Source organism: Anas platyrhynchos, chromosome 4 (assembly GCF_047663525.1).
Source record: "Anas platyrhynchos isolate ZD024472 breed Pekin duck chromosome 4, IASCAAS_PekinDuck_T2T, whole genome shotgun sequence".
NCBI lineage: Eukaryota > Metazoa > Chordata > Aves > Anseriformes > Anatidae > Anas > Anas platyrhynchos.
The window spans coordinates 28,106,583-28,134,319 of record NC_092590.1 but is presented as its reverse complement, the minus strand read 5'-3'; the positions used below and the strand labels follow the sequence as shown (position 1 = coordinate 28,134,319).

The window sequence follows — 27,737 nt, the reverse complement described above, 5'->3', positions numbered from 1 at the left end:
TCTAATTTTAAAAACATTTTTTGTCCACCAGACTTTTCTGTATCATACCATTCAAACAAGAATAAAGTCATACTACCTCCTGCATCTTTTACAGCCACAGAAAAATGTAGATTAACTCCATCAAAATCAGTTTTACTTTTGTTTCCTCACTAATGCGGGTGAAAGAAAAACAAAGTGCTCCACCAGCTTTCAGGAAACAGGTCTCTCGATAGCAGTGCTTCTAAAATAGTGTGTCATGATCTCTGGGAGCTTGTAAGCAAAAAGTAATCACAATAGTTACAGGCACTAGAAATGATTTTTAATGGTTTAAACCAGAGGAGAATATTTTGAATTTTACCCTTGTAAATTGGGTGTTCTATCTCAGCTCTTAAACAAAACAAAAATCTATAGTTTTTTTATTATTCTTTCTTTTAACATCAGTGTAGTAAGTTCATGGAAAAACATTATTTTGGAACGGTTGGTGGAAATTATGGGATATAACTGCAGGGAGACTTCCTCTACCGCATCACTTTTTCTTATCTACCCTAAGAAAACGATTGTGGAAAAGCAGGTAGAGTAAGAAAGCGTAATTACTGTTATGGGGGAAAAAATGAGACCTGTCTGCCTTCCAAATGATTTAATCATATGTTTTAAGGATGTTGTTCAAAATTAGGTTCTTCGTTCTCTTAAAACAGCCTTTTGCTACGTTCTCTTCTCTGAAAAAGAAAGCTTTTTGTACAACTAAATATAAACTTGGAGGGTTACATCATGCTGTGTCATGCAGCATAGGGCAGCATAAGAAACCAAACAGTTGTAGTATTTAACATCTGTCTGTCCTCCAACAAGGAAGGCAGTATTGAGAATTTTTCATGCTTGAATATGATACTGGAAGCTTTCTACAGCAGTGCTGATGCTGAAAGCCCCACGCAAGCAAGCTGATTTTTAAAAACTTGTCAGTTCCAAAACTGTGTCTTTCTACCAGAATCCTCATACTTGGAAAAGCATTTCTCTGTGCGCCTAGCTCCACAATAAACTGTCACTTTTTTTTTTTTTTTTTTCTCATTACACCACACTGTTCCTTTACAGACAAAACCACAAATTCTGTCTCAAGAGATTCAGTCACTGTTGCTTTTCTAAAGCAGTGATCTATGCAGTATTGACTTTGGTCAGTCCGTGTGGTTAATTTATTAACCACATGTGGATGACAGTTGTGGGGAAGAAGCACAAACTCCAGGACTTCAGGCTTACTTCTAGTTGAATAATTCAGCTCTGAAATGACTTAAGTTTTATAGCTCCCTGGTTTCAAGCCATTTTGTGTTTCTAATCTATGCCATAATTGCTATTTTGTGTGCTATTGTTGATTTCACTTAATCTTCAATAAACTGTGTGTGAGGAAAGATAAGCAATGTACTGACTGGAAACAGGTTACAGAGCTGAGAAACTGGTTTAAAGAAAAGTGTGTTATGAAATGACAAAATGAGCAAAAATGAACAAAAGTGAGCAATTATTGTTAATGCTTTACAACATACCGTATCTCTTGTTTTCTGTGACCAGCGTGTTCAGGTTTCTGAATATATGCGGTTCTTATTGTGAATAAAGGAATGAAGACCTTCTATTTGAATCTTAATTAAAACCTCAGTCAACAGATCCGTTGCATTTGGGACAGGTATGGTTCAGATGGGGGAGCTGCAAACTACAGTTGCAAGACCTTAACTCAGACCAAACTTTTATTCTGATCCAAGTCTATTATATGGTGACAACATCAGTTAGTTTTAATTCATTCATTTGGATAAAGTGGCTCCCCAGAGACTCTGCTATTACCTGAATGCCTGTATTGAATATACGATAATGTAGCATTAATGGCAGCGAAATTGAAAAGTAATCGTTCTTGATTAATTGCAGTCTGCAACTGAAATGGTCCCCCTCTTATGGACTTGAGAAATCACTGTTTACCGGATGAATAATGAAAGTGAGTTAAAGCCACTCTCGTTTTTAATGTCACCAAACTTCACTAGTAGCAATGAAAGATATTGAAAGAAAAAGTGAATTTAGCTTTAGAGTATCAGCATTTTTTTGTATAGAAAAAAAAAAAAAAAAAGATTAAAATCCAAGACATGAATAGCATTTCAATAAAGGTCAACACTTTAAAACTCCCTTTTTAATGTGAGTTAAAAAGTGTACAGACAGCAGCTCTGGTTTTGGGCCTATTCAATATGAGGGTCTCATACTAAATAGATGGTAACAGCTGTAGGATTAAAAGTAATATCTAGAACTGCCTAAACTACTGCTTAGTGAAGTTCCAAACAAAGCTCAGCTTGCTGTAGTGTTCCACTTATCAGCATTTACTTTCTTTGTACTTTGACAAAAACATATGTAGCAGTGCAGCTGCCCAGAAGTTCTCGGAACTGGAGTTCCTGTCCATATCTTAAAGACTTAGTTTTAAAGTAATGTGTTAGAGCTTTTCCCCTTTTTTCAGTTGTGTAACATGGACATGATATCTATTTTACAAAAATGAAATTATTTACTGTCTAAACATTAGTTTTATTGTACATGCTATTGTAAAGCCTGCATAACCAGTTAAGCAGCTAGTAGGCAAACAGAGGCCTTGTTACACCAGGCTGTTTTAGTCTGAGTTCAGTAACTTGTTTTGACTTTGTGCTGTGTACCAAATATTTAAAACAAAGACAGCCTATATTAGACACTACCAGGGACAGCTGCAGAGCAGAGAGTGAAACTGAAGTGGTCATATGATAGGAAATAAACACAACAAATCTCTCTTGGTGCTAATGCAGATAATATTAGGAACACCAGCTGTTCCTGGTTACAATAATTGTTATACTGAACTGAACTTTTTCAGTCGTAATTTTATTCTAAATTTCATTTCCTTTCTTATTTACAAACTAATACTCATGTGACGCTTTTCTCCTGTAGATCATAATAGACCTTCTATTTCACTATATTGTTAATCCCTTGTTACAGATACGAGAAGAAAATAGTCATTTGCCCTTGTTCATCCATTAGATGGTTTCACAGGCAGTGCAGAGGGACTTTAAAATGTGATTAGTTGTAACTTACACTACTGAATTGGCTTAAATGGGTAAAAAAGAAAAAACAAGTTCCCTCTGCCTCCACCCCCAGAACTCTTCCAGCCTTCATAAACACCAGTACTTTATCTGAAATGTATACGAGACTTACTCTTAAGTAAAATGTAAGTATTATACAAATGCTGCATTATTTAGAAACTGGAGGACGTAGTTCCAGGATGTTTTTCCTTCTGTACGGTAAGACAACGGGTCGGATTATGCCTGTCCGTGAAGGTGTGACATCCAGAAAACTGTTTTGAAGAATTGTAATCACAGTCCAGCTCTTGAATAGCATAAGTAGTTGTGTGAGGCTAGCCACTGGTGCTTGTTGCTGCCAAAATGAAGCATGTGGCAACTGATGATGATTTGCAATTGTTGAAAATCCTACAGAATGAATCAGAGTGTTTTGTTTATACCTTTTCCATTTTCTGGGACTATTTTTTTCTGCAGTCATGAGGGCTAGAAACTTGAAAGCAAACCGAACCTGACAGCAAAAGCTTTTTCCTGTGTAACTGCTATTCTTAAATCTTTTAGGAAAGAAAAAGAAAATGGTAAGTTGACAACACTGTGTACCACAGGCCACAAGAGAAAGGGAGAATCTGTATCCTCTCTCCCATGGCCAAAGGGAAGTAGATTTGGCTGCAAACAGCTTGATACCTAAGAACTGTAATACTCATATGCATGGATGTTGTGTCCAGGTAGTAGATGAACTTAAATGTCTCACGTTTTGGTCACACAAAGTACATGCTGGTATGAAAGTCACACCAGGTTTCATTTTTGACCCAGGGAGTGCAGCTGTGAGTCCATCTTCATGAATTAACTTATTAGTTCAGGACAAAAATACTCTGTTAAAGGGAGTCTCCCAATGGGATTTTACTTACCGTGTTTTTCCTTTGTATTTCAGAGAAGTAAAAGCACAAGCAAATGAAGATAACTTTTGGATGAAACCACAGTGAAAGATGTGTTGCAGGAACACACGTCGTTGACATCTGGCTTGGGGAAATAAAGTAGTCTGAAGTAAAGCCTCCCAAGTGTATGTGAGTTTCACTCTCCAAATATATTCTTACTGTGCTGTTGCTAATGTAGACGTTGCCATGGTAAAATCATTTTCTCTTCTCTGTTATTGCTGGCAAATAGTGCTGTCATGGGTCATGGAAATGATCACAGGATACACAGGTAATCTGTTGAAAAAAAGAAATAAAAATACCTAGGAAAATTTGAAATTGTTGATTCAATGATTAGTCTCATTTTTAGTCATGGATCCTGTGTGATTTTCCATCAGCTGATGACATAAAATTACCATTTCTCTAGAAGACCCCTTTGTATACCCTGCACTGTACCATTATGTTAAGTGTGTTACGGTAACAGGAAAGGATATTTCAGAGCTTTTGTGCTACTAGAAAATGCATCTGCCTATAATAACAGTCAAAACCTAAAGCTTCTACTCAACAGACCAACTCCTGTGGAAAAAGTATTAGGGATGTTCTGTAATATATCCTTGGTTCTGTGATTAATCCTCATTATTTAGTGCGTGAGGCTAATTAGAAACCCTCTGTAATTACTGGCAGGACTAAAGCCCTACTACAAACAAAAAAAAAGAAAGACGGAAGTGCAGTTATGCATTTGAAAAAAATAAATAAGATTTCAAATGCTGTTCTTTGAAACTGAACAACTTCTTATTCAGTGCCATTGAGAAACTAAATTGCAGCTTGAACCATGCCTCCCTCTTTTTTTTTTAATTAAAGGAACAATCCTTAAAATCTGTAAACTCGACTTCAGTGTAAACCTTTGAAATAATCCATTTTGATGCAAGGCTTATTACTGCTGGATCAAACATGCTGCAGTTCATTGGCTTGATTTGTGCAATTTTTGTTGCTGTGTTTTATATTAATAATTAGCATTTATTTTTAAAAATTATTGTAATGTGTACAAATATTAAAAGCATACAATCCCCATTCACTTTTTCCAGCAGTTAAAAAAAAAAAAAAAGAAAAAAGAAAAGTACTTTATAACTTTTCTGACATAAATTATGATGAGAACATCTAAAATTTTGTCCCACTCACTTGTGGAGAGAGTTAAGGATCTTATAGTGCCTGTGGATAGCTGTAATAGCGAAATCAGGTCTCATCATTTGTGTTTATAATGTTAATAAACATTAACAACCAAACACTTAGATGATAGAAAGCCATAATATCTGTTTAAGCATGATAATGTTGAAACTAAAGGGTGGGAGTCTGTTTTTCTTTGTATTCTTTGCTTTAGAGTATGTCCTTGACCTGATTACAAACTTATCTTTACAACTGTAAAGATTGGAAGCTTTATCAGTACGAAAGCTGAGAAGCTGAGACTCTAACATTATCTTCCAAGAGAACTGAGATTTTGAGAGCATTAAAGATGAAGCAGGAAAAGCACAATCTGGTGATTTCTAAGGAAGAAGTGATGCTTTTGATCAACCGCTATATACTGAACGATCGATGACAGTAAGTACTATAGAAATGTGGGAAACACGGTACCCTGTGTGCTTTGCAACTGCAATAATAAATTCTGCTCCTTGGTCATGTTTCGTGAAAAATTCTGTAAAACGTTGCATCAGATCTTTTCCTCATAATATTTCCCAGTTAAGGATTTGTTTTCAAGCAACGTTAGCTAAAAACAAGTCTCATTCAAAACAGTCATTGCACTTCAGTTTGTTGGAGTGTCAGCCTGTATCTCTGACACAGAATGAGCTCTGCAGGAAGTCAGAGAAACAATTAAACCCCAAAGCCACATGTAATTTTGCTCATTTTATTTCATAAAAGTATCTGTTACTAGCACCAGACTCTAGTTTTTACTGACTTGAGACCAAATAATTATCCTCTAAAGAATTTCTAATCCATGCATTGTAGATTTAGGTGGATGAAGTGTTCACCTGCTCTCCAGGGGCACTTCGTGGCTGCTGTTAACTTCAGCAAGAGTGAAGTCAGACCTAGAGATGCTTATAACTGTACTGCAAAGATGAGGATACTGCAACAGGCTACAGGGCCATGAATGTTTCCCACTTTCCTTTCTGTAAAAAGAGCCCATATCAGAAGAGGTATAAAGGAGCAGATGGTGTAAAGGAGCCTTGTAGTTTCTAGGAACCTATTAAAAAAATACAAAAATTGTGTAATGTGCATTATTCAAAACAAAAAGGGATTAAAGAACATGTCAAACACATGTTCTTTATGTAACTGAGAAATTGTTTCACAGAATGTAAGATGGTAGCAACGAGTACTGAGTGCTCTTTTCTGTAGTATCAAGAGAGCTGACTCAGCTTTTAATTTCTTTTCAAGGGATTAAAAATAACTCTTACAATACACAAGTGTTGATCTATTATTCATAGCTGAATTTTTTGTTGCATTACTAAACAAAATTTCTAGAGGTGATACTTTTTTTGTTGTATTACATTTCAGAGAAGCACTAATGCTGTTTTTGTTAGACTTTTATTTCTCACTGCGTGATTACAAGCAGTCATAATATGAAACAAAATGTTAATCAAAGTAGCCAGGATGGATAACTGAGCAGTGACACAGTGACTCTGACACAGATGAATGTGCACTTTTAACTTTGCTGAATGGGGGCTTGTGAGAAGAATGATTATTGAAACCTAATACATACCTCAGCACAAAGCTGAAGGTAGGCTCTGTGTTTGCTTGTGTGCAGCTGAAGTATCTTCTTTAAGCTGCATCTACATATACTTTACAAACAAAAAGTATGTAACGTACTTCATTATTTCAGTCCTCCCAGCAAATAATTCCTGGCATGTATATTCAACAAAGAACATCTTATTTTTCCGTGCTGACACATATATTTTTGCACGTGAAAACAAAGCCTTTTAATAGAAGGTCCTCTGATGCCCAACTAATGTCTATTGCAAATGTGAGTTGGTACAAACAGTTAAGGGGCATGTATTACAAATCTTTAAAGCCTTTACAGTACACGGGCTTATCAGTTTTAATCCCGTAACACCTAGATTATTCTTAAAATACAACATTTATTTTTGGACCCTATTTACTACTTTAAGTCTAATAAAAGCACACATTACATAAACTCTTATACACCCTTAATTTCCATTTTACAAAGTAGAATGCTTAAAAAGGAACATTGGCTATTGGCTTCCACTGGCTTACGCCAAGACCTGGAAATACCAGTTTTGCACCAATTTAGCTCTCTTGGCTAAAGGTATGATTTTCTCTCTTACCATCTCACTTGATTCTCATACGATAAACTCTGTGTGCTAATGCAGATTTTGTTATACAATTAAGTATCCAAACAAAGTTACAGCATAACCAGTGTAAAACATGAAGTAAAGAAATAGTTTGTAAGTAAATCCAGTGTTCCTGTGTTTTAGGCTCTATGCTTACATGGAGCTGAACAATGAATGGGAGGCAGAGCGACAGGCAATAGCACAGTTAGTGGGTGCTGGAGTGGGAGAGGAAAAATCAGAAAATCAAAAATCTGAGAAAGAAGAGCACAACAAAAAGGATGCAACTCATTTCTGTTAAGGAATGACAGATTTAGTTGCTGTTCTATACAAAATTTACAGCAACAAAAAGAATTCAATCTCTAATAAAGCAGTTAAAACACAAACTTTCAACTATTTCCATGATCTCTGATGCACAGCCAGTGGATTCCTGTTGAGCTGGTTGCTCTTTCATCAAAAACATCAGGGGACGTGGTAGAATTTGCAGAATATTTAAAGCACTTTACAAGGATCTATTTTGAATTGAAGCAGTTAACAGTCCACAACAAAACATACATGTGATGTGAAAAACTAATGCCAATCACTTTCTGTATTACTCTATTTGCTATCAGGATAACTTGAGGTGCAGCACACAAGTGTACTAGACTACACTGAGACTTGAGGTGAATGGCACCTAATGGGGAAGGGAGTAGTCATCCCCAGTGAACCTTATCATGTGAAGGTGTATATACAGTTACAAAACACATTTCCTTTCCAAGATTACTAATAATACGTTTACAATGTGCTTGTAATATGTCCAAGGTGATGTGGCCAATTATCGTTCTGCCCTCTCAAATTACAAAACACATCAGTCAGAAGCTGGCAGGAGCTGGGACATGTGGCATCTCAAACAGGCATAAGCTGCTCAGCTCATACTTGCGCCTGGACCTCCTTAGAGCTAGGACTGGTCCCTGAGTCCTGCTGAGTTCAGAGCCTGTGAGCTACGAATTTGGGCACCCTTCTCAAGATGCAGCAGCTCCTGTTCCTTCTCTGTACTGCTTATGTGTCAGCCATATTTTGCTTCAGGCATCCACGATGGGCATAGATTCAGCCCATAAATGCTGGTAGAATCTCATACCGAGAGCTGCAGCTTTGGAACTGCCACTGTCTTTTAACTGTTTCAATTTTTGAGGTTTTACTCTTATCAGCATATTGTTGCAATACTGCGTGTCTTGATATTTATTTAAAATTTCTCACTATACATGCTCTAGTTAAGTCTGAATACTTCTACGAAACACTACGAGAGCTTAATGTTCAAAAATCATAACTTTGGACAATATACAATCTAGCAGAGTCCCTCTGCAACAACTTATTATTATTATTATTATTATTATTATTATTATTATTATTATTATTATTATTATTATTTATTTCACAATGCCCAAGCTTTTCGCATTTTTTGATCCCACATATGATACAAGATTAAAAGGGATGGGATATCTCTAAGCAGACATTCATATGGAAGGAGAAGGTCCTTCCCTGTTCCTGCATCAGTCACACAGTCCTCTCCCTTCCATTGGATCTTCCTTTGTGCTGGGACATGATCATGCAACTGAACAGTCAAGCAGATCGGGGTTAAACTTAACTGACTTTCTTTTCCTGGTCTAGCTGTAACCCAATCTAGTTTGCTGTGGAGTCTTCTAAATGCTTTTACAGGCACAAAGAAGGACAGGGCACAGGTGTGAAAAAGAGCAGCTTACAGCAGAAGCAGAACTGTGTTTCTCAGCCCCACTACAGTCTTATCATGATCTAATCATGAAACTATGATACTACTCTATTGAAATTCAGCTTATAAATTAACATATTGGCGAGCATGGCTGAGTAACAATCGGGCTTTTAGTTGCTCACAAACTATACAAGCAGGATCAGACAAATGTATGCATGATCCTTGTTTTACCAAATCATAGCGTATGTAGATTGATGTATTTTATGCTCCCTGTAAGGTCAAAACCATCTGAAGAAATTAAGTGAATCTCAAAAGAGACAGTGTCAGATTCTAGAAATTGCTATTTGTGACCCAGATTTCCTCTGAAAAATTCCTGGAACTCACCCTTGGCCCAGTTTTCCCAGCATGTGCTTCCTATGTCCTTCTTTAGGTACATCCTCCCACTTTTTTTTTTTTTTCCTTTTCTTTGTTTTGTTTTAATGTTAACATCATTACGATGTTTGAAACGGTCAAATCACAGGAACCCTTACAAGTGAGTTAAACGTCTGTTCTCTGAGATTATACAGTGGCAGAATGCGGAATTAAACCCAGATGCTTCGTTTAGTCTTCAGCCTGGTTGATAACAAAAGAGGGTTTGATATTTTTTCCAACCCTTATCCAATTCCTCCCTGTAATCACTGAAACATGCCTTTTGTGTAACTGTTGCCTGTTACTTTAAACTCAGCCTAACTTCAGTTACTGTATCCTTCATTCAATTACAACTGTTGGGAGCGTCAGCGGGACCTGCCCTTACTCTCTAATACCGAGTTATGTAATCAGATTAAAAAACCATCTGCAGCACAAACTGAAACTGCGGTATAATCATGTTCCCTGGCTCGCGCAGAACTTTGGCTTACGCCGGATCTGTGTCTTCTCAAATCATTCACTGACCTCCCCGCTACTCTTCTGCTCCTTTCTGCACGCTGAGAACGCGCCGTAACTGATAGGGCCGCGTGTTTCCGCGATTAAGTCACCGCGCCCCGCGTACGGCCGGCCCCGCTGCCGCTTCGGGGATCTCAGGGAATGCCCGCCGCGGCTCCAAAGCACAGCGGAGCCTCGCTGGCCGGTGCGTGCGCTTTGAATGGAAGCAGGTCAAAGTTGGCCGCCTCTGTCACCGCGCTGCCGCCAGCTGAACTGTTAAATGGCCTCGCGTCAGCGCCCCTCGTGCGGTTTGGTGAAGTCTGGAAAGCAAAAACACTTTTGTCACTGTTTGCAGCGTTGAGCTAGCGTTGTGCAGGGCAAGGTTCAGCGTTACTGAGAGCGCTACAGGAACCTGAGGTGTTTTTGGTTGTCAGAGCCGCCTTTATTCACAGAGGGACCATTTCACCGCCCGGACTCGCAACTTGCCCCGCGCTGCCTTTGTCCTCGCAGCCCCGCGCTGCGGGACCACGCGTGCCGCCGGGCAGCCCTAACAAAGGCCTCCTCGCTCCGCGCCGCCCGGGCACCCAACGCGAGCCTCCGGGGGAAGAGAAACCGAGCCGGGAGCAGCGCCGGGGGGCGCCGCCACCCCTCGCTCCTCACTCCCCGCCTCCGGCCCCCCGCGGCCTGCAACCGCCGCCCGCATTTCAAATCCCAACGGCCGCGCGGCCGGGGAGGAGCGCCCGGCAGCAGCGGGGGAAGGGAGCGCGGCCTTTTAAGAGCGGGGCCGAGCCGCCGCCGCCGCCCCAGCACGGCGGGCCCGGCCTCCCGGCGGCGGGCGGAGAGGAGGGGGACGCCCGGGGGAGAGAGGGCGGGCCGCGGCCAGCGCGCTCGGCGCCTCGGCAAAATGGCCGGCCCCCGTCCCGCCGCGGGGCACGCCGGGACTTGTAGTCTCCCCGCCCGTGGCCGCGCGGCGGGGGCTGCGGGCGGCGGGACTGCGTTTCCCGTGGCGCCCCGCGCGGCGGAGGGCGGCGCGCGGCGGCGGGCAGGTTGCTGTTGTTACATAGGAAACAGCTGAAGAGTCCCCACATGACGGAGGGGGAAGGAGGAAGTGGGGCGACCCGCGGGGCGACGCCGACGCTCCGGTAGCCGCGGGGGGCTTCGGCGACTCGGGCGGCACCGGCCGGGAAACGGCGGCGGGGGAACGGGAGCGCCCCGCCGCGGGGCTGGCGCCGGGCATGAACGGCTTCGCCCCCGAGGAGGTGACCCCGCGGGGGGCCGACCCCGCCGCCGCCGCCGCCGCCCCGCTGGGCAGCGCGGGCTCCGCCGCCGAGCTGCCGCCACCGCCGCCAGCGCCGCCGGGGCTGGCTCCGGGCTCGGCCGCCGCTGCCGGGGCCGGGGCCGGAGCCGGTGGCGGAGCCGGTGCCGGTGCCGCCGTGGGCTCGGCGGGTGCTGCCGGTGCCGGCGGCCCCGGGGCCGGGCAGCTGTGCTGCCTGCGGGAGGAGGGCGAGCGCTGCGGCCGCGCCGCCGGCAACGCCAGCTTCAGCAAGCGGATCCAGAAGAGCATCTCGCAGAAGAAGGTCAAGATCGAGCTGGACAAGAGCGTGAGTCACGGGCCGGCGGCACCGGGGCGAGCCCGGCCGCTCTCCCCGACCCCCAGCAGCTCGCTGCCCTCCCTAAACTTCTGCCTTTTTTATTAGTAATTTCCTTTCCCATTCCTTTTTTTTTTTTTTTTAACTCTTTCCCCCGGCGGCGTGGCAGCCTCGTCTCACCCCGCTCTTTTTTGTTTTGTTTTTTTTTTTCTTTTAATTTCCTCGTGCCGGACTTTGCCGGGGTGCCCGGCGCTGCCCCAGCCCCGTTACTTAGCTCGGGGCTGCGGCCGCCCCGCCTCGTCCCGTCACCCGCACGGCTCCCCCCGCGCCCCGCCGCCTGGCAGCCATCGGGCGCGGCCCCGGCCCCGGCCCCACGCGTGGGGAGCCCCGGCGGAGCCAGCGCGGCCCTACAGAGGGGAGCTGGGGGTAAAGCTGCGTGACCTTGGCGGCGGCGGGAGCCCGGGGAAGGGGGGGATGCGTGGGGCGAGAGGCGGATTTTTGTCCTCCAAACAGCGTGAGGCGGCTTTTCCTGCTGGCTTCTCTCTCTCTCTCTCCTCTTTTTTTTTTTTTCCTTGCTTGTTTGCTTCGCGATCCCCGAGCCGGAGGGCGGGCTGTACGTGTCTGTGCCGCGCTCCCCGCGCCGCGCCAGCCCATTGCAGCGCCTCGCCGCTCCCCGGCCCAGCCGGCGGCAGGGCTCTGCGGCACGGCACCTCCCGGCACCTCCTGGCACCTCCTGCCCTGGCGGGGCCGGCTGGGGAAGCTCCCTGCGCCCTGCCAGCGGGCCGGCCGAGAGGGTAGCGCCGTGTGCGCGTTTGTTTGGGTCGGACGCCCGGGAGGTGTTTCCGCGGAGGTGATTGAAAGCTGCGATGTTGCTCTTTTAGGCGAGACATCTTTATATCTGTGACTTCCACAAAAACTTAATTCAGAGCGTGAGGAATAGAAGAAAGAGGAAAGGCAGTGATGATGATGGTGACTCACCAGTGCAAGACATCGACACTCCAGAGGTAGTCAAACAGTTGCTCTTTCTAATAGTTATGCGAAGCTTGCTCTTACCTACTGCTGAGTCTGCGCAGAGCTGCTTTCCCACTCTTACAGCTTTAGTTTGGGGAGTGGGGAAAAGGCTGACTCCTGATTTGCTCCGTTAGTTGTGCAGAACAAAATGAACGAGACTTTCTAGAATGTTTTAAAGTGTGTGCTAGTTCTCTCAGACAACTGCTGCTTCCAGCTTTCTTCTTTAGTGATTTGTTTCCACAGTCCTACTGAAAGTTGTGCTTTGCTACTTATTAGCAAGACCTCTCTTTGCAGGGGTTGAAGGGAATTGCATGTAAGTCTTGAGATATAAATGTTTCACTGCCCCATCCCTCTAATCCTTTCCTGTCCTGCAAAATGTGTTGCAGATGGTTCTAGCAGTTACCCTGTTACCTTAGACTAATGGAAAATTTAGTCATAGCTCTTTGTGTTTAGCCCTTGCTGGGGGAAGCGATGTTCAGGGAGCTGTACTCAAAATAAGCTGAGAAAGATGGCACTTCTCCTGCTTGCTTTCTGCACTACAGACCAGTGAAACATCACCCATTATGAAAGTGATCCACAGCTCTCAAACCTTTTCCAATAATATAATGGGAGAGAATGCACCTAGGGCTCTCTTCTTCCTACACGTGCTCTGGATTATTTCTGCTACAGCCCATGTGTTAATTTTGAGCAGAGCCTACCTGGTCTCCTCCAAGAGGGATTTTTAAAGTGTTCTTTCGAAATTGCTCCGTAAGTGTTAATTTAATGGCATCCTTATGGTCAGCATCTGCAGAAATCAGCAATATAAGTGATGAAACTTTGTACAAGAATCCCTGCCTGAAGGCACATGGCTCCAGTTTGAAGGCTCTGACTAAGAGGATTTTAGGGGATTGGAAGTAGTTCGATGCTGGACTGTGTCTTTTGTCGGTAAACATGTTGGATCGCTTCTGTGAAAGTTCTCTTTAAACCTAATATTCTGTGTGGCTTTAGGTAGCTGTCTGGCAGAGAGGTAATTGCAGCTCTTCAGCGAGCCTGTTTTGTTTTCCCAGACAAGAATAATAAAGTATGACACAACTGATGGATATCTCTAGAACAAAAAAGCAAGTGTATTTTTAATGGCACTACTGCAGGAAAAAAAGCTGCCAGGGTAGTACTTTTGAGGCGTTTCAGCTAGCCATTTGGACAACAGCAGTGTGCACTTCCCATGTGGTTACTATACACCTTTCGTGCCTGTTGGCCCTTGACCACTTCTATTTTCAATTGCTATCCAGTTTACTAAGGGGAAAAAAAAATATTCTGAGCACCTGCAGGGCCTTCCAATTTCCACCCCAGTTATGACCATCACTAGATATTAGTGATTCTTACCGAGAGGACTAGGCTTCCACTGTATGGCTTAAGTACCAGGGGATGCCCGTCCTCCTGCACATAAGGAAACATTGCATCACATCTGGCCAGGTTACCAAGTAGGCACTAGCACTGTTGTTACCCAAAATCACAAAATACTCTATCGTTGAGATTGCTAAATGGCTTTAAAGTAGAAATGAATGCCTTAACTGATCTTTAGTGCAGGAAGTTTGGAAAACACTGCTGCAATAGCAACTGACCTAACAGAACTTCTCATTCAGCCTGTTTTGTCAGTTTACTTTCCTCCTCAGTCTTTTGATTTCACTTTCTTTTGCATTGTCCAGGAGGGTAAGCTGTTGGTGGGAGAAGTGACTGTTGATCAGCGTTTGTGGGATTTAAAACCAAGGGAGTACTGGGTTGAGGTTGTGTATTTATATCCCTAAAAGGAGCTTGTGCAATTCTCTCAACTGTCAACTCACACTGAAAAATAGTTTTGGGTAACTATGCCTGTGCACGTACCTCCTATGTTGTGCTTATGTAGCAGGGATATGTTTGGAGACCAGGAGCAGATGTTTCCTTCTCTCACCTAAAGCCAGAGAACTTTGTACTCAATACATTTTCTTGGTTCTAATGCATGCTGTCTCATGGTACAGCTGTGCTATGTCTTGCATGTAACCTGTGTAAAATCTGATGGCTGGAATCACAATACAGAAGCATCCTTTGAATCAGATATTATATGAAATTTGTTACTGGCCTTTGTGCAAGCATGCTCAAAACTGGGAACAAACAGGGGAAAAAAAAAAAAGAAAATACTGAAGTACAGTAGTGAGTTCCAAATATTGTCTGCTGCTAACAGGAGGAAGAGCCATGTTCACTAACAGTAAACTGCTCTTAAACTGAACTGGAGTGTTTTTCTTTCTGTTTGAAGGTGTGGGGTGGAGTTCTGTTTGTTTTTTGTTTTGTTTTGTTTTTTTTTGTCAAAATAAGACTGTCAGCTCCAAAGATCTATGCTTTTGTATGCGTGAGATCCTAAAATGTTGAGAGGCAAGCTATTAATAAGTGAAACCTTATCAGTTACATTAGATTGCTTTCTTCCCCTTCCCTCATTTTCTTCTAGGTTGATTTATATCAGTTACAAGTAAACACACTTCGAAGGTACAAAAGACACTTCAAGCTACAGACCAGACCAGGACTTAACAAAGCACAGCTTGTTGAAGTACGTATGAGTGTTTGTTCCATAATAGAGAATGCAACTTGCTATGGCATGTGTGTTTCTTCTGTATACAATATGATCCTTGCATAAAGTGCATGTGTAATCTGGATTTTATGAGAACAAAAAGGAGCAGCTTATCTAGCTTCCTTCATTGGCCACAGCTCCTGAGCCAAGTAAATCAAAAGTAGAAGTTATTTCCAGAGGAGGGACTGTTAACTTTGAGAAGGAATGTATGCTGCTTAAAAACACAAAGTGCTGAGCTGAATGGTAAGGTGATCTGCGTCTCTCTGAATATCGTAGAATTGTGGATTTGTAGCCTGTGTAGCAGTCACACCTTCAGCTTAAGAGTCCTGCTGATGATAGCTGGGAACTGAGGTAGCAATGAAATTCTAGTAAGGTTCAAGTTTAGCTTTAAAACCCTAGTTAATATAGACATATGTTGATGTGTTGAAAGTACAGAAACATGAAAAACAGATTTCAATTGATCATTAATTTCTATCAATTAAAAACAATTCTGTTATCGCAGAATGGAATGTCATGAAATTATTTTTTCTCAGTAATATTTCTAAAAGTGATGAAGCAGTGACTACAGCCATATGTATCTTTACTGTATGGGAGTGCAGTTTTAAAGGAACTCTTCCACACTGCTAAGGTGCAGTTACAGACTGCTGATATAAATATGTGGAAGCACTGGTGTCTCTCTCAGGAGGGAAGTACAGCTGCCACCTTTTCAGTTTTGTGCAGTAATGCTCAGTTGTACTTCAGTGCAGGCATTTTGTTGATCTCTCTACAAAGCAGTGTGGATTAAAGCCAAGGTTCTTAAATGTGTGAGAGATCTCAAGGCCAAGCTGTAAAAGAACAATGCTGCTGCTGCTTCTATGAGTAAGAATTTTAATCCAGTTTGCTTTTCTTGATGTACAGCTAGTTCTTGAATTAGCAGGACTGATTTGAAAAAGCACAAGTGATTTTATTTTTTTTTTCCCCCGTAGATCTGGCATTTCTAAGGGTCTGTATTAGGTGCATCTGATGAGATATTTGCAGTAGCATATGCTGCTTGAGCTGCTTCATGTGAATAGGCAAAGCTTCTGTCATGTGCTTTGACTGACCTACTGGTCTTTGTGAGATATAGCCACAGAACTTCCTTACTTTATAGGCCATATGATTTCTTGTAACCTATCCTAATGTACAGTGGTCATTCTGCTAGCTGTTACTTAAAACTCCATGTTAAAGGGCTCTGTCAAACTGTCTCTGACAGGGGTTTGAAAAGCTTTCTAACTTGCTAATTGTTTTAAACACTTATACCTTGTGGTAGTTCAAAGAGCAGTCCTGTTCTCCTCCCTTCCTCTTGCTAATTTTAGTCTAAAAAAGTGTTCTGCAAAAAGCCAGAGAACAGACTGAGGCAGTCAGTCAATTTGAGTACTTATAAAGCTGACAGTCCATTTTGATGAAGAGGGGAAAAAAAAAAAAAAAAACTTCTGGAATTACAGAAGTGATTCAAACTGTAGAAATTGACATTTTAGTATGTATACCATGGTGAATTTTTATCCCTGATGGCTCTGTTTTGAAGAGCTGAATGTTCAATAATCAGTCTTAAATTCTTTTATTGGATCTTGCATTTTTCTATATGATACAGGTCCCTCTTCAGCCTGAGTAATGAGTAGTAGCCTAATTTCTGTGCTGTAGTTCTGTTGATATTCAGTAGTCATTACACGTTCTATAGGATTCAAGCGTTGACTACATAGATGTAATGATATTCCTATGCTTGTTGTGAGAATTGATTTTTTTTTCTGACAATTTTCTGCATGTTTTACTTTGGAAATTAGGGTACAATCTGCTGTATTTGTTTCAGAGTTCTCAATAAAATGGTTCCTATCCTAACTTCTGTATGACTAATAAGGACTTTTGAAGGGAGGTAGAGTTTCTTCTATTAATTTTAAGCTTTTTGATCAAGCTCTTAAACATTCTTTAATGTAGTCTATTTAAATCTGAATCTTCCGTTTCTGCATATAAAAGTGGTTATTTAATTTCCTTGCATTCTTCCTTTGTAGATAATTGGCTGCCATTTTAGGACAATTCCAGTGAATGAAAAGGACACCTTAACATATTTCATCTACTCAGTGAAGAATGACAAGAACAAACCAGATCTAAAGATGGATAGTGGTGTTCACTAGACAGAAAAGGTTGGGACTGAGACTCACGCTGCAAATCAAAAGACTGAGGGTTTTTGTTGATATGCAAAAGCTTTCTTTGTAACTTTTTCCTCCCCAGAGAGTTTCTCTGTTTTATTTTTCATAACCTTGCTGATTTGTTTGAAAACCATCTCTTATGAAACAAACTTCCTCAGCAAACTATTTTAAATAAATATCACTTATACTGTTGCTCAAGTGGATGTGTCTAACTTATTTGGTGAGTTACTTGTTCTTAATAATTAAGCTTTAATTCCTTATGTAATGTTTTTTTTCATTTAAAATCTACCAGTAATACGTTTATGAATGTACTTCAAGTTCTCATAATGCAAAGCTGTCTTTAACAAAAAAAAAAAAAAAAAAGTGGCAGACTTAGCAATAGGCTCTTTTTCCTAAAGTAAAAGGCTTTAAATGACAGTTCCAGCTATTAGCAGGGCAGAAATTGCTGAATAACATTTTCATTTTCCTCTTTGGAAACAAGAATCGATGTGGGCTTTTCTGATTTGTTTATTCATCTTGTCATTGCTCGGATATGTGCTTCCAAGCACTCAAGCCTTCCTGCTCCAATATTAAAATGGGGAAAAAAAAATGTGGTTCTTGAATTTCAAAGCTATAAGCATGGATGAAAAGACTGCTGCAGCTTACTGTGCTGAGAAATCTTCCACTTGGGGAAAAAAAATTCTTTAGCTGCTGACATTTTTTCCCATTCATCTACATAGACTGCTGCTAAGAACTTAATTGGAGAACGGCAGACTGACTTTATGCTGGGTTCATACAGTATCTTCTAATAGGCATGCTGTTTCTTGTTCGTTACATGCATTAACTCAGGCCTGCTTAAAAACAAAAACAAAGAACACACTGAAACATAAAGTACCATGAGAAATATATTTAATTGGCTATCTTAGTAAAGTCTGTGATGTTGAAGACAGGATTATGTATGACTTCTTGGATTTCATTGTTAGTTATTGTGCTACTCTAAATGTATGGTACATGAAATAATTTCTTTCTGCGTTAAGCTGTGTGCATGGGTTGAAGAAAAGGTAGAAAGAGAAGCTTAAAGCAGAGGAGGACGTGGCTTCAGTTTGTTCAGTTAGCGTTTGCTGCAGCTTCTAACCTTATCAGATGTTTAAAGGCTATTTCTTAAATAGGGAAAAATGAGAGAGTATCTCTGGTCTAAACTGATGGATGTTAATCTTGTGAGTTTTTTTGGGAAAACTACTTTCTTGGCATCACTGCAACCAAGATGCTCCATTCTGCTGTTTTGACCTGTGGCACTCTGTTGCTTAACTGAATGATGATAAACCCTAAACTCAAACTGGCTGCCTTCCCAGGAGCTATAAGTGGTCTAATTTCTTTCACTTGCAGTGTCTTAGATCTTTCCACATTGAAGTTCTGCAGTGATGGCCTAAGTTCAAACTGCTTAGTGGGTTAGTGATATCTAGCTAGGGGTGGCTAAAGTTGGTATTTCTTGGGAGATGTTTCAGTACCCTTTTCACAGAAGTGTCTGCAAAATTGTTTACTAAGTGGTCTTTGCACAGGTTGAATTTGTAGTCTTCAAAACATTATTTGGAAAAGCATCCAGAGAAACTGGCACTAAACTGGGCACCTGAAGGACAAAGGCTTTTTCTCTCTTACAGAATGGAGGGCAGGGATGAACGTTTGCATTTAGGTCTGGTAGGACATGTAGAAGATCCTTCAGGAGGGAAGGAGAGTGGGAAGAAAGAAAAGCAATTTTCTGTAGGGAATTGGTTTTAAAGTAATAGCCTAAGTGACCTTATTCATCTGCATGTGGAAAGCGGCAAAACTTTTTTTCCAGCAGATTGTGGATTTTTCCAAGTCAGTAGTGGTGGAAGGGGAAGTAACTGAAAACCACTTATTGACTTTACAACCTAGCTGTGTATCTGCCTCAGTTCTTGTTGCTCCTGCTCTAGAAAGCTGTGGATGATAGGCATATGCAACATGATTTACACAGGAACTAGGTGCCATAACCATCAGAAGCTACTTGCACTTACTACTACTAGAAGTTTATAGAGGACTTTGCACAAGAGTGGATACCATATGTTTTCTTAGCAAAACACTGACTTTGGATGTTTCAACTGTGAGTTGCCAGATTATTTTTTCCTTAATTGATTATTTGGTAAGAAGCCCAAATGACTCAGGAATAATTACACAAACCAGGCTTAAAAAGCCTAGTGAAACAAACTGTTTGTTTAACACCCAGTAGCCTAAAAATTACTTGGCAAATGGTACATGCAGATTTACTTGAAAGGTTTATTATTAGTTATGTATAATCAAGCCACTGCTACCCCATCCAACCCTTGTTTACTAACAGTAAAAGTCATTGATATTTCATATGGTATGTGAAATAAGTTTGGTACTTCAATGCTAGCAGTTTTCAGTGTATTGTAAAATTATTTGGTGAACAATATACTGATTTGAGGGGGTAAAAATAGTGACCGCAGTACTACATGCTTTTCATGTGGCTGGCTAAAGGGTTACCGTTTGAAAGGCAGTAAGATAGCTTACTGCCTCTAAGCCTGGCTTGTTCAGATGGCTACTGTTAAATTTATAAGTGAATATAAATTCCTGGCTACTTTTTCTCTGATACTGTAATCAGCCTCAGCAGGTATTGAGAGGCAACTGTATAGGCTAGATCACAATAACTCAAATTAAGATGATTACTTCCAATATTTCTAGTTACCTCTGTCTTCATTTACCCAACTGTTTCCTTATCCTAAAAATAAAAAAGCTGGGATTTTAACTTTAATTCCCAGGTACTGTATTTCAAATGAGGCTTGATCCAAAAGCTGCTTAAGTGAGTATTTTTATGTTGCCTTAACTGACCCTGTGTCAGTCTGATTTTCTATGTCTTTCTGAATTTATATATATATATAAATGCTATCACTGCTGCTCTAGCATTCTAAGAGTTCTATGTTCATCTTAAGATTTCAGATGCGTCTGAAAAATTATACATAATTATCATTTACATGTACTTTACTATGTATGAATTTTAACTTTTTTCCAGTAGAATTTTCAAAGATGAACGGTGTGAGTTTTGTTTTTATTTTTTTTCCGAGATGGCCAGGTAGAAGGTGGAAACTTATGTATGGAAGTGCTAGATACTGAATAGTGTCAGCTTAAACCAACATTAACTGTGTAGAGGCAATAAAGCAATAGGAAGCTGCACTGCAGTAGATTCCTGCAAGAGTTGTTCTTAACCACATGAAGGCTTAATCTTGAAACTCCTTCATAAAAACTAGTTGAGAACATTGTGCTTATTAAAAAGGTAGGCTTTTTGCTGGGATCTGCATAGTAAGACTATTATGCTCTTGTACAGTCTTCCGCATGATATGAGGAGCTAATTGACAGCTACCGAATTCAAAGGGAGAACTTCTTACATATTCCAAAAAGGTAAAGAAAGGAAATTTTTCTCCATTGTAAAGAGAGGTGCTGCAATGTGCTTAGAGAGAGAGGTGTGTTTTTTTTAATTATTGTTTTTGCTTGATGTTGGTTTTATTTTTCCCCTTGAAAGTGTTGTTATGCAATTGCAGAATGATGTCTGTTGTCCTCACTGGCAGACTTGATGCTGATCACTCACTGTTGCAGGGGATCACAAAAGATACCTTTGGTCCAAAGAAAATCTCCCTGAAAGAGATTTAGATATTTGAATAATTATTAGAGCTTTACTATGACATGCATTTCTATGTTTGTTAGCTTTTGATGAGTTGTATGTGTTACTATTGTGTATATGGGATGCCCTTCCAACTATGCAAATGCAGCTGCAGGTCTGTATGAAGATACTGTTTCTACCTCTGCTGGCCTGATTCAGAAGTGATGGCAAAAACTCTCTTGGCTGACCGTTGTGCCAGGACTCTGGAATGGTATTTTAGCTTTGTAAAGTTAAAATTACAAAATACATAATATTGTAAAGAACTTTGGCATGTGCATGCATTCTGCTTAGTGCAATTTGTCCTGAGAATGGGCCCACAAATTAGGTCTTCCATACCTTAAGATGGATGAAAGAAGACTTCCTTATGTATTTGTATCAAAGTAAGAGGCTTTCAAAGCTCAGGTTAAGGCTGGAAACCCAAAGTGTGCTTCAGGGTGAGGGCATCTGGTTTTAGGGAGAGTGAAATATGAAAAATGTACTTAAACAGTGCTCTGGGTCTAAATGTTTAAATTTATAGCTTTAGGAGTCATTCCTGCTTGTTTCAAATCTAGTCCTCTACAGGAGTATGGACAAGTTATCTTTTATTGGACTTAAGGGACTTGAGAAACTTGTGTGGCAAGAGGAGCTCATATAAAAAGTTATTTTTGCTTGCCTGTATAATGCCATCACATTATAATGTCCCTGGAGCATTAAGAAGTTGTGAAGCATTGATGTTTTAATCTAAATTTCCTGAAGAAAAGACATTGCTGGAAAGCTGAATGGAAATAATCTCTTAATATATTTTATATCTTCAAACCAGTATGGGCTGGTGGTGTTTATTCACTAAATATTAATTTTATTGAGATGTACATTCTTTCTGTAAAACAACAACGAAAACACATTCCATGAGAATTTCTGTTTTGCTTTGTCAACACTGTCAGCCAGCAGGCAAAGTGTTGGCTAAGTCTCTAAATCATTTTCCTCCCTTGCAGGCATTTGCAAACCTATTCTCCCCCCGTTTTCCTTCCTACTTAAAACAGCTGTCTTTACAGAATTCAGCTGACATATATGCACATGCCTTGGAATAGCAACATAACTCTTTACTGGCTAACAGAAATCAAATGGCTTTGTTTATGGTCCTGAAAACATCTTCATTGCAAACTGCTGTGAATAAGGATTTGCAGTTCATGTTGATAGTTTAAACAGTTATTAGCAGAAGAGTCAAAAGCTGGGCAATTGCAATGCTAAATCCCCTCCCAATGGCACTTGCAGGTTTATAAAGTAAGCTAAGCATGTCCCAGGTGAGGCCCTGAAAAACAAGGATTGAAAACTGCCAGTGTGCTAGGTAACTGGTTATATCTTGATATAGCTTCATACCACCTCAAGTAATGTGTTTCTTTGTAATGGCAGCTTATTCCTCCAGTGGAAACTGTAAAGTGATGGAAATATAATGGGTGGCTGTACAGAACTCAGCAAGTTTCTATGATGTTGAATGTAACCTTACTTTGGACAGCAGAGCAGTTCCTTGAAATTGCAGTAACAGACAGTCTCACAGCCCTTCCCTTCCCAAAAGTGATCCTTCAGGCTTCCATCAATTTGTCGAAGGTTCTCCGTGCCCTCATGGATGCCGTGGCAGTTGTGGTCCTTCAGAGCCCTCTTGTAACAGGAGGGACGCCGGGAAGGGGCCGTGTGAGCACCCAGGAGAGTGCTCAGCAGAAGCAGAGCTGAGAGTGTTTTCATTTTTGCAAAGCTTCCAACAGCAGGAGTGCTAAAGAGAAATGAGGTACGTGACACAGGTATAGTTGTTGAACAGGTCTTTTCCCCATCCTGCTTTCTGGCTCACATTTTTCTGTCTTTCCTGTGAACTTTTGGAGGTTTGAGCCTCTGTGCTGGCAAGTGTTTTCTCCTAGGAGGTAAATAATATTGCCATGGAATTGATATTCATTACTTTCTATACAACTGTAGGAATCCGTTCTCTGGGAATTGAGGCTTCTGTTGCTGGCAATTTTCTTGTTGCTTTGGCCTCTCACCTTGAGAAAATTGCTTTGAGCTGGTCGCGTTCTCTCAGCAGTGTAAATGCATGTATTGGTGGCTACCAGCGTGGGGGACGTGTTCGTGGCTCTCATTGCCTTCCTGGTGATTTCAGCTGTTTGAGACAGTTGAAATGAGTAATTCGCATGAAATTAATACTATCTTTCCCCCATAGAAGTTGTGGAAAAACTGTCTGCTGAGTCAGACTGCTGTCCCAGACTGCCTGAGAAACTGAAGTGCTATATGGCCCAGGCAGCCAGAGCCCTGCAGGGCTGTCAGGTGCTGTACCCTTGGCAAGAACTGCACTGCAGGTTCTGGTGGGATGCAGCATTACCAAGAAGTTTTTTTTAATCTATCTTGGTACTGAAAACTATTTAGTTGAGTCTTACTAAAAGAGATCATTATAGTTTAATTGACATTTCTTTTTAAATGATAGGATAAACTATTCCTTGCAGAACTGCTGTTGGTGATGAGGCTTCCCATCATCTGTGTGAGCTTGCTTAAAGCCAGCTGTGCTTTTCTGGGCTGCTTTGCACAGAGTCTGTGTCACAAATTTTTGGGTATGACCCCTGAACTTGCATTTGCTTTTCTAAGTTAGTTCTTCTTTTACCGGTATTAGGATTGAGAGGTTGGTGGGTTTGACCTTTTTTTTTTTTTTTTACTGCTTTTGCCTCGTGCTTCAATGAAAGAGACCTGCTATCTCTGGATTTTAAAATGAATTTTGCTCTGAAACATCACCTGAAACAATGGTCAGGTCTGTGTAGCTAGCTCTCCCTGTGAGCGTTCCCAAATTTATTTGTGGTAGCATCAAAAAAGATTGTTTCGTCACATTGGCACTTCAGAGTTGGTGGCCTTTTGCTACAACACTATGGGCTAGTTTGGGTCTGTCTTGTGTGGCTGCAGAGCAGAGCACTCTAAACTAATCCAAAACCAGGAATAAAACAACATGTGAGCAAAGACTGTCAAATCTCAGGTTAAGGTGGCAGAGCTTTTATCTAGATAAGAAAAGTGTCAGGTACAGAGGTCACTAAGATAATTGAGTCCTGCTTCTGATGTTTTGTAGAATGGTTGAGGTAACACTTGAAAAACAAACAATAAGCTTTTAAACATATAAATTTACTGTATTGGTAGCATTTTTTTTTTCCTGCATAGTTACACAACTACCTTAGATTTCTTGCTGACTTTCCATGATATGCTAGAGATAGTTAAGAAAATCTGGGAATTCGAATTTATTAATAAGTGGCCAAAGTATTAAGGAATATGACTAAGCTCTTGTGTATTTCTTAACTTCTGTCATTGAAACAAAATTCATCCAATGTTTCCTTTTACTTTCTGTGAACTTGTATGTGAACTTATGAGAAGACTCCATAAACTACTAGTAATGGAGCCTTAGGGATCTATTTTTTAATTGCCTTGGAGTGCGGTATTAAATAACATACCGTCTTTAGTAGGTCTAGGCCTCAAAATTACTCTAAGTAAACACTGCTCTAACTTTGCTTTTTTTTTTTTTTTTCATAATCAGGTAAAGAATTATTATAATAATGGTTTTATTTTGTAGGATTACAAACACTGCAGTTTGAGGGTTCTGCTAAGGGACGTCTAATACTCAAAGAGGAAGTTTGTTTATACTATACCTTGATAAATGCCAGTGTCAAGAATACAATTTAACATTTTTCTGTTCAAGTAATTGAACTTCATTATGAAAGTATTTAATGGAAGAAATGTTCCATGAAAGATAAATTCAGGAAGCAGAGGTTTTTGTGCCTGTTTTCTGTGATTGGATTTTTCTATCAGTTCTTCCCCCGAGGACGAGGCATTTATAATATCTTGCTCTTGTGCACGTTTTTTGTTCTTAATAATTTGGATGAGCTTTCTCTATATGGAGTTTAGCTGGAATGCTCATTTGAGTCTGTTGCCAGCTGCTGATCTGCTCAAAATTTATTGGAACATATTCTGTCCTGAAAATGGACACATTTTCTGTAGACTGTCAAATTGCTGGATTCAGAAATCATGATCTACACTTGAGGATATCTCAGTGCCCACTTTTGAGTATAACAAGATAGTGCTAGGGTGCATTGTTCAGATGGCTGATATGGATAGCTGCCAAAATTGGTATTAGCAGAGTCATGTGCCATTGAGCTAGGGACAGACAACTTCACTAAGAGGTCAGTTATGCATCTTATTTGCTTAGCATTGCTGTTTTTCAGAAAAATCTTTTTTTTTTTTTTTTTTTTTTTTTTACGGTTAGTAACTGAAAGGAAACTTTCAGTCAAAGACCTTTCTTCAAAAGGTTATTCTTTACAGTGAGAGAATGGTGCCTATTTGCAGATGAAAGATTGCCAAGGAGCTGGAGTGTTTCATCAGTTCCCTGCACAGGATCAGTGGTGATGAACTCCGCAGATCTTTCAGAAGCAGAATTGTTTTTTCCCTGACAAACTGCTGCAACTTCTGACTATGGTTTCACAAATGATTGAATGTTACCAATTGCTTAGTTAAATAGCAGAGCTAGAAAGTGCATATGCATTTTGAAAATGCATGTTGAAGACCTTATCTGCTTTTGCATACTATAGAAACTGTCTTAATAAATCAGGGAAATTTGAATAAATCCAACTGCAAAAGGGACTCAAAAATCACTGCCCACAAACAGTTTTACATTTATGTAAAACCTTCTGAAAAGGTAGTAACGCCAGTTATGCTCAGCCTGACCAGGTTCTCTGTCCAGATTATATCTTCCCAAATTCTAACAGAGGAGTAAAACCATCTACAAATACTTAAGATGATCTCCTTGCATTTGCAGAAGTCCCTTTTAAGAAATTATTTCTCTGATTGCTTTGACATGGTGTAAGTAAAGTTCAGAGAAGTTCAGCTGCGAAAATAAGTGCTTTGAAAAAAATTAGGATTTTGTATTGAAGAAAACGTTTTGTTTGGGACTGAGAGCTGTGAGTCAGGAATCACCACTATCCCTGCTCATTCACCCGAGAGTGTTTGAATTGTCCTGCCAAGTGATTTGGCACCATCTAGCTTATGGATCTGCAAGGAGCAGAGGTAGTCACAAAAAGACCAAACAGAATAACCCAGGTTTCAGCATCCATGGCTGAGAACTACAGGGTAGTATTTCATGAGAATAGAGATGCACTTTAAATGCCCCATGATATTTGTAGGAGCTCGGGTGCTAGCAACAGAGACAGTCACAGGGAACACTGAGAAATGGCACAAGGTGCATATTTCAGCACATCTAGAGATCCTTCTAGTTTGGGAAAAGATAAATATTTACAATTTTGTCTGTCAGCCACTATATATACCTTTCAGAGTTGTTACTCTTGTTTATGGCTCTCCAGTTGCCTAATTCTGAAAACAGCAAATACTCTAATCTAACTGGTACTGTCTTGGTGTGTGATCTGTTCCAATCAGTCCAGTGGCAGGTGCTGGGTTAACAAGTTGGCAATTTGTGCTTTAAAAGGTGAAGCTTTTTATTTTTTGACATATTACTTATACACTGCCATCTCAACATGTATTGAGGTCAAGAGCTAGAAGTACCTATTCAGAATAAAATGCTTTTTATCTTTTTTTCATTTGTCAGGTTTCTAACTCAGAAACACCTGTAAAGAACCAAACTTAACATTTAATATTTAGGTGTTAGTGCATTATAGTTAGGCTTATTAATGCATTCGTAAGAAATCGTTACACAAGAACTTCATAACTGATATTAAGAACTTTTTTCCATTAAAGAAGTCTTCAAATCTGTTTTTCTTTAACAGTTGGTGCATTGTGAGGACAGCAGCTATTCCACTGAGAATGAATTCAGTGAATTACTGCTTTGTAATTCCCATCAATACCATGATTCTTTCCAGAAATTGAGTTCTCATTAAAACCAGTTTAGTTTTCTTAAAGACAGAAATTCATTGTGAACACACCTCTCTCCACATTCACCAACTTTGCAATAATATTAAGTACAGGCAGGCAATATAGTATGTTTAATGACTTCAGATGTTAATATATAACATCCAGCTTTGAACAAAAAGATAGGGAGAGTTATCTTTAGCTGGATCATATTGATGCATCTGTCTTGAATAACATCTTTTGCCTACAACGTATCTGATTTTTCCCAAATCTTCTGCATGTTCCCATATTTATTTCTAATCCCGTAGTCTGTAACTAGCACCAGAAGAACAAGTGCACAAGGATAATTTCAGGAGCGTGACATACCTTTTTCTTCTGCTTCACTCTTTCACTTTCTTGGCAGCTGTGTATTTTCAGATAGACACAGAGAGCTAGAGCTAGCAGGGGTGAGAAGAGGGAGGGCTGACGGGAGATGCAGGACAAACGGCCCTTTGTCTGTCCTGACTTCTGTCTATGAGTGACACACTCCCTTCTCCAGCGAGGGGCCAGAGGATGGGCTTCAAGAACTGCCTCATTCAGTCACTGCCAACCTAGACAAGGAAAAAAAAAAGTGAACGTATCCTTTCCAGCAGGAAACTATTAGTTCATCCAGGACCTGATGGCAAGGTGTCTCCTCAGAGAGCAAAGCATAACATCCAGCACAGGGAAAACGCCCTGCAGAATACGTGCGTCCTGCTGTGCAGCCAGAGCAGGCGTGGGGCTGGTGGGGGGAGCAGGGCACCGCACGGGGCTGATGTGCTGTTTGCATTGAGCAAGACCTGTGCACCTAGCCAGCAGTCTTGTGCAATTCCTGACTTCAGGAATCTGTTTTTCAAAAATGAAATAATCAAGAACTGTAATTATTTTAACCAGACTTTTTGTACAGCGTACTATGTGACGCTGAATTGAGTTCAATACTGGCCAAGCATTTAATCAAGAGGTAAAGTGA

At 40.8% G+C, this 27,737-nt stretch overlaps 2 protein-coding genes and 2 long non-coding RNA genes across 6 annotated transcripts; 2 read left to right on the top strand and 2 right to left on the bottom strand.

The window, feature by feature from the left end:
- Positions 1-2,823: 2,823 nt before the first annotated feature.
- Positions 2,824-10,809, bottom strand: LOC101796904 (uncharacterized). Of its 3 annotated transcripts, XR_011809015.1 has the most exons (4): positions 10,302-10,809; positions 9,920-10,209; positions 3,944-4,243; positions 2,824-3,446 (listed from the first exon to the last, which is right to left on the bottom strand). It is a non-coding gene; the product is annotated as an uncharacterized lncRNA (long non-coding RNA). The 3 variants fall into 3 exon arrangements; XR_011809016.1 differs by having other exon boundaries at positions 2,824-4,243; positions 9,886-10,209; positions 10,302-10,803; XR_003496904.3 differs by having other exon boundaries at positions 2,824-4,243; positions 10,302-10,800.
- On the top strand, positions 3,971-7,106 carry LOC140002440 (uncharacterized). The gene is made up of 3 exons (XR_011809017.1): positions 3,971-4,099; positions 5,325-5,542; positions 5,948-7,106. It is a non-coding gene; the product is annotated as an uncharacterized lncRNA (long non-coding RNA).
- A 94-nt stretch (positions 10,810-10,903) lies between the features above and the next one.
- Positions 10,904-17,427, top strand: SAP30 (Sin3A associated protein 30). The gene is made up of 4 exons (XM_027456409.3): positions 10,904-11,490; positions 12,360-12,482; positions 14,948-15,046; positions 17,092-17,427. Exons 1-4 carry the CDS (start codon positions 11,125-11,127, stop codon positions 17,212-17,214), a joined length of 711 nt encoding a protein of 236 aa, XP_027312210.2. The 5' UTR covers positions 10,904-11,124; the 3' UTR covers positions 17,215-17,427.
- A 673-nt stretch (positions 17,428-18,100) lies between these two features.
- Positions 18,101-27,445, bottom strand: SCRG1 (stimulator of chondrogenesis 1). Its single transcript, XM_005027463.6, has 3 exons — positions 27,116-27,445; positions 22,383-22,646; positions 18,101-20,874 (listed from the first exon to the last, which is right to left on the bottom strand). The coding sequence occupies exons 2-3, from the start codon at positions 22,616-22,618 to the stop codon at positions 20,820-20,822; spliced, it is 291 nt and encodes a 96-aa protein (XP_005027520.2). The 5' UTR covers positions 22,619-22,646; positions 27,116-27,445; the 3' UTR covers positions 18,101-20,819.
- Positions 27,446-27,737: the final 292 nt, after the last annotated feature.

Bases quoted from the DNA above. Each gene is read 5' to 3' on its own strand.
- SCRG1 (XM_005027463.6), bottom strand. From the start codon at position 22,618: ATGAAAACACTCTCAGCTCTGCTTCTGCTGAGCACTCTCCTGGGTGCT. The intron at 20,875-22,382 runs GTAAGGTTACAT...AATCTCTTTCAG, and splicing joins GAACTGCTCTGCTGTCCAAA to GGAGATTTTCTTTGGACCAA.
- SAP30 (XM_027456409.3), top strand. From the start codon at position 11,125: ATGAACGGCTTCGCCCCCGAGGAGGTGACCCCGCGGGGGGCCGACCCC. The intron at 12,483-14,947 runs GTAGTCAAACAG...ATTTTCTTCTAG, and splicing joins AAGACATCGACACTCCAGAG to GTTGATTTATATCAGTTACA. The intron at 15,047-17,091 runs GTACGTATGAGT...CTTCCTTTGTAG, and splicing joins ACAAAGCACAGCTTGTTGAA to ATAATTGGCTGCCATTTTAG.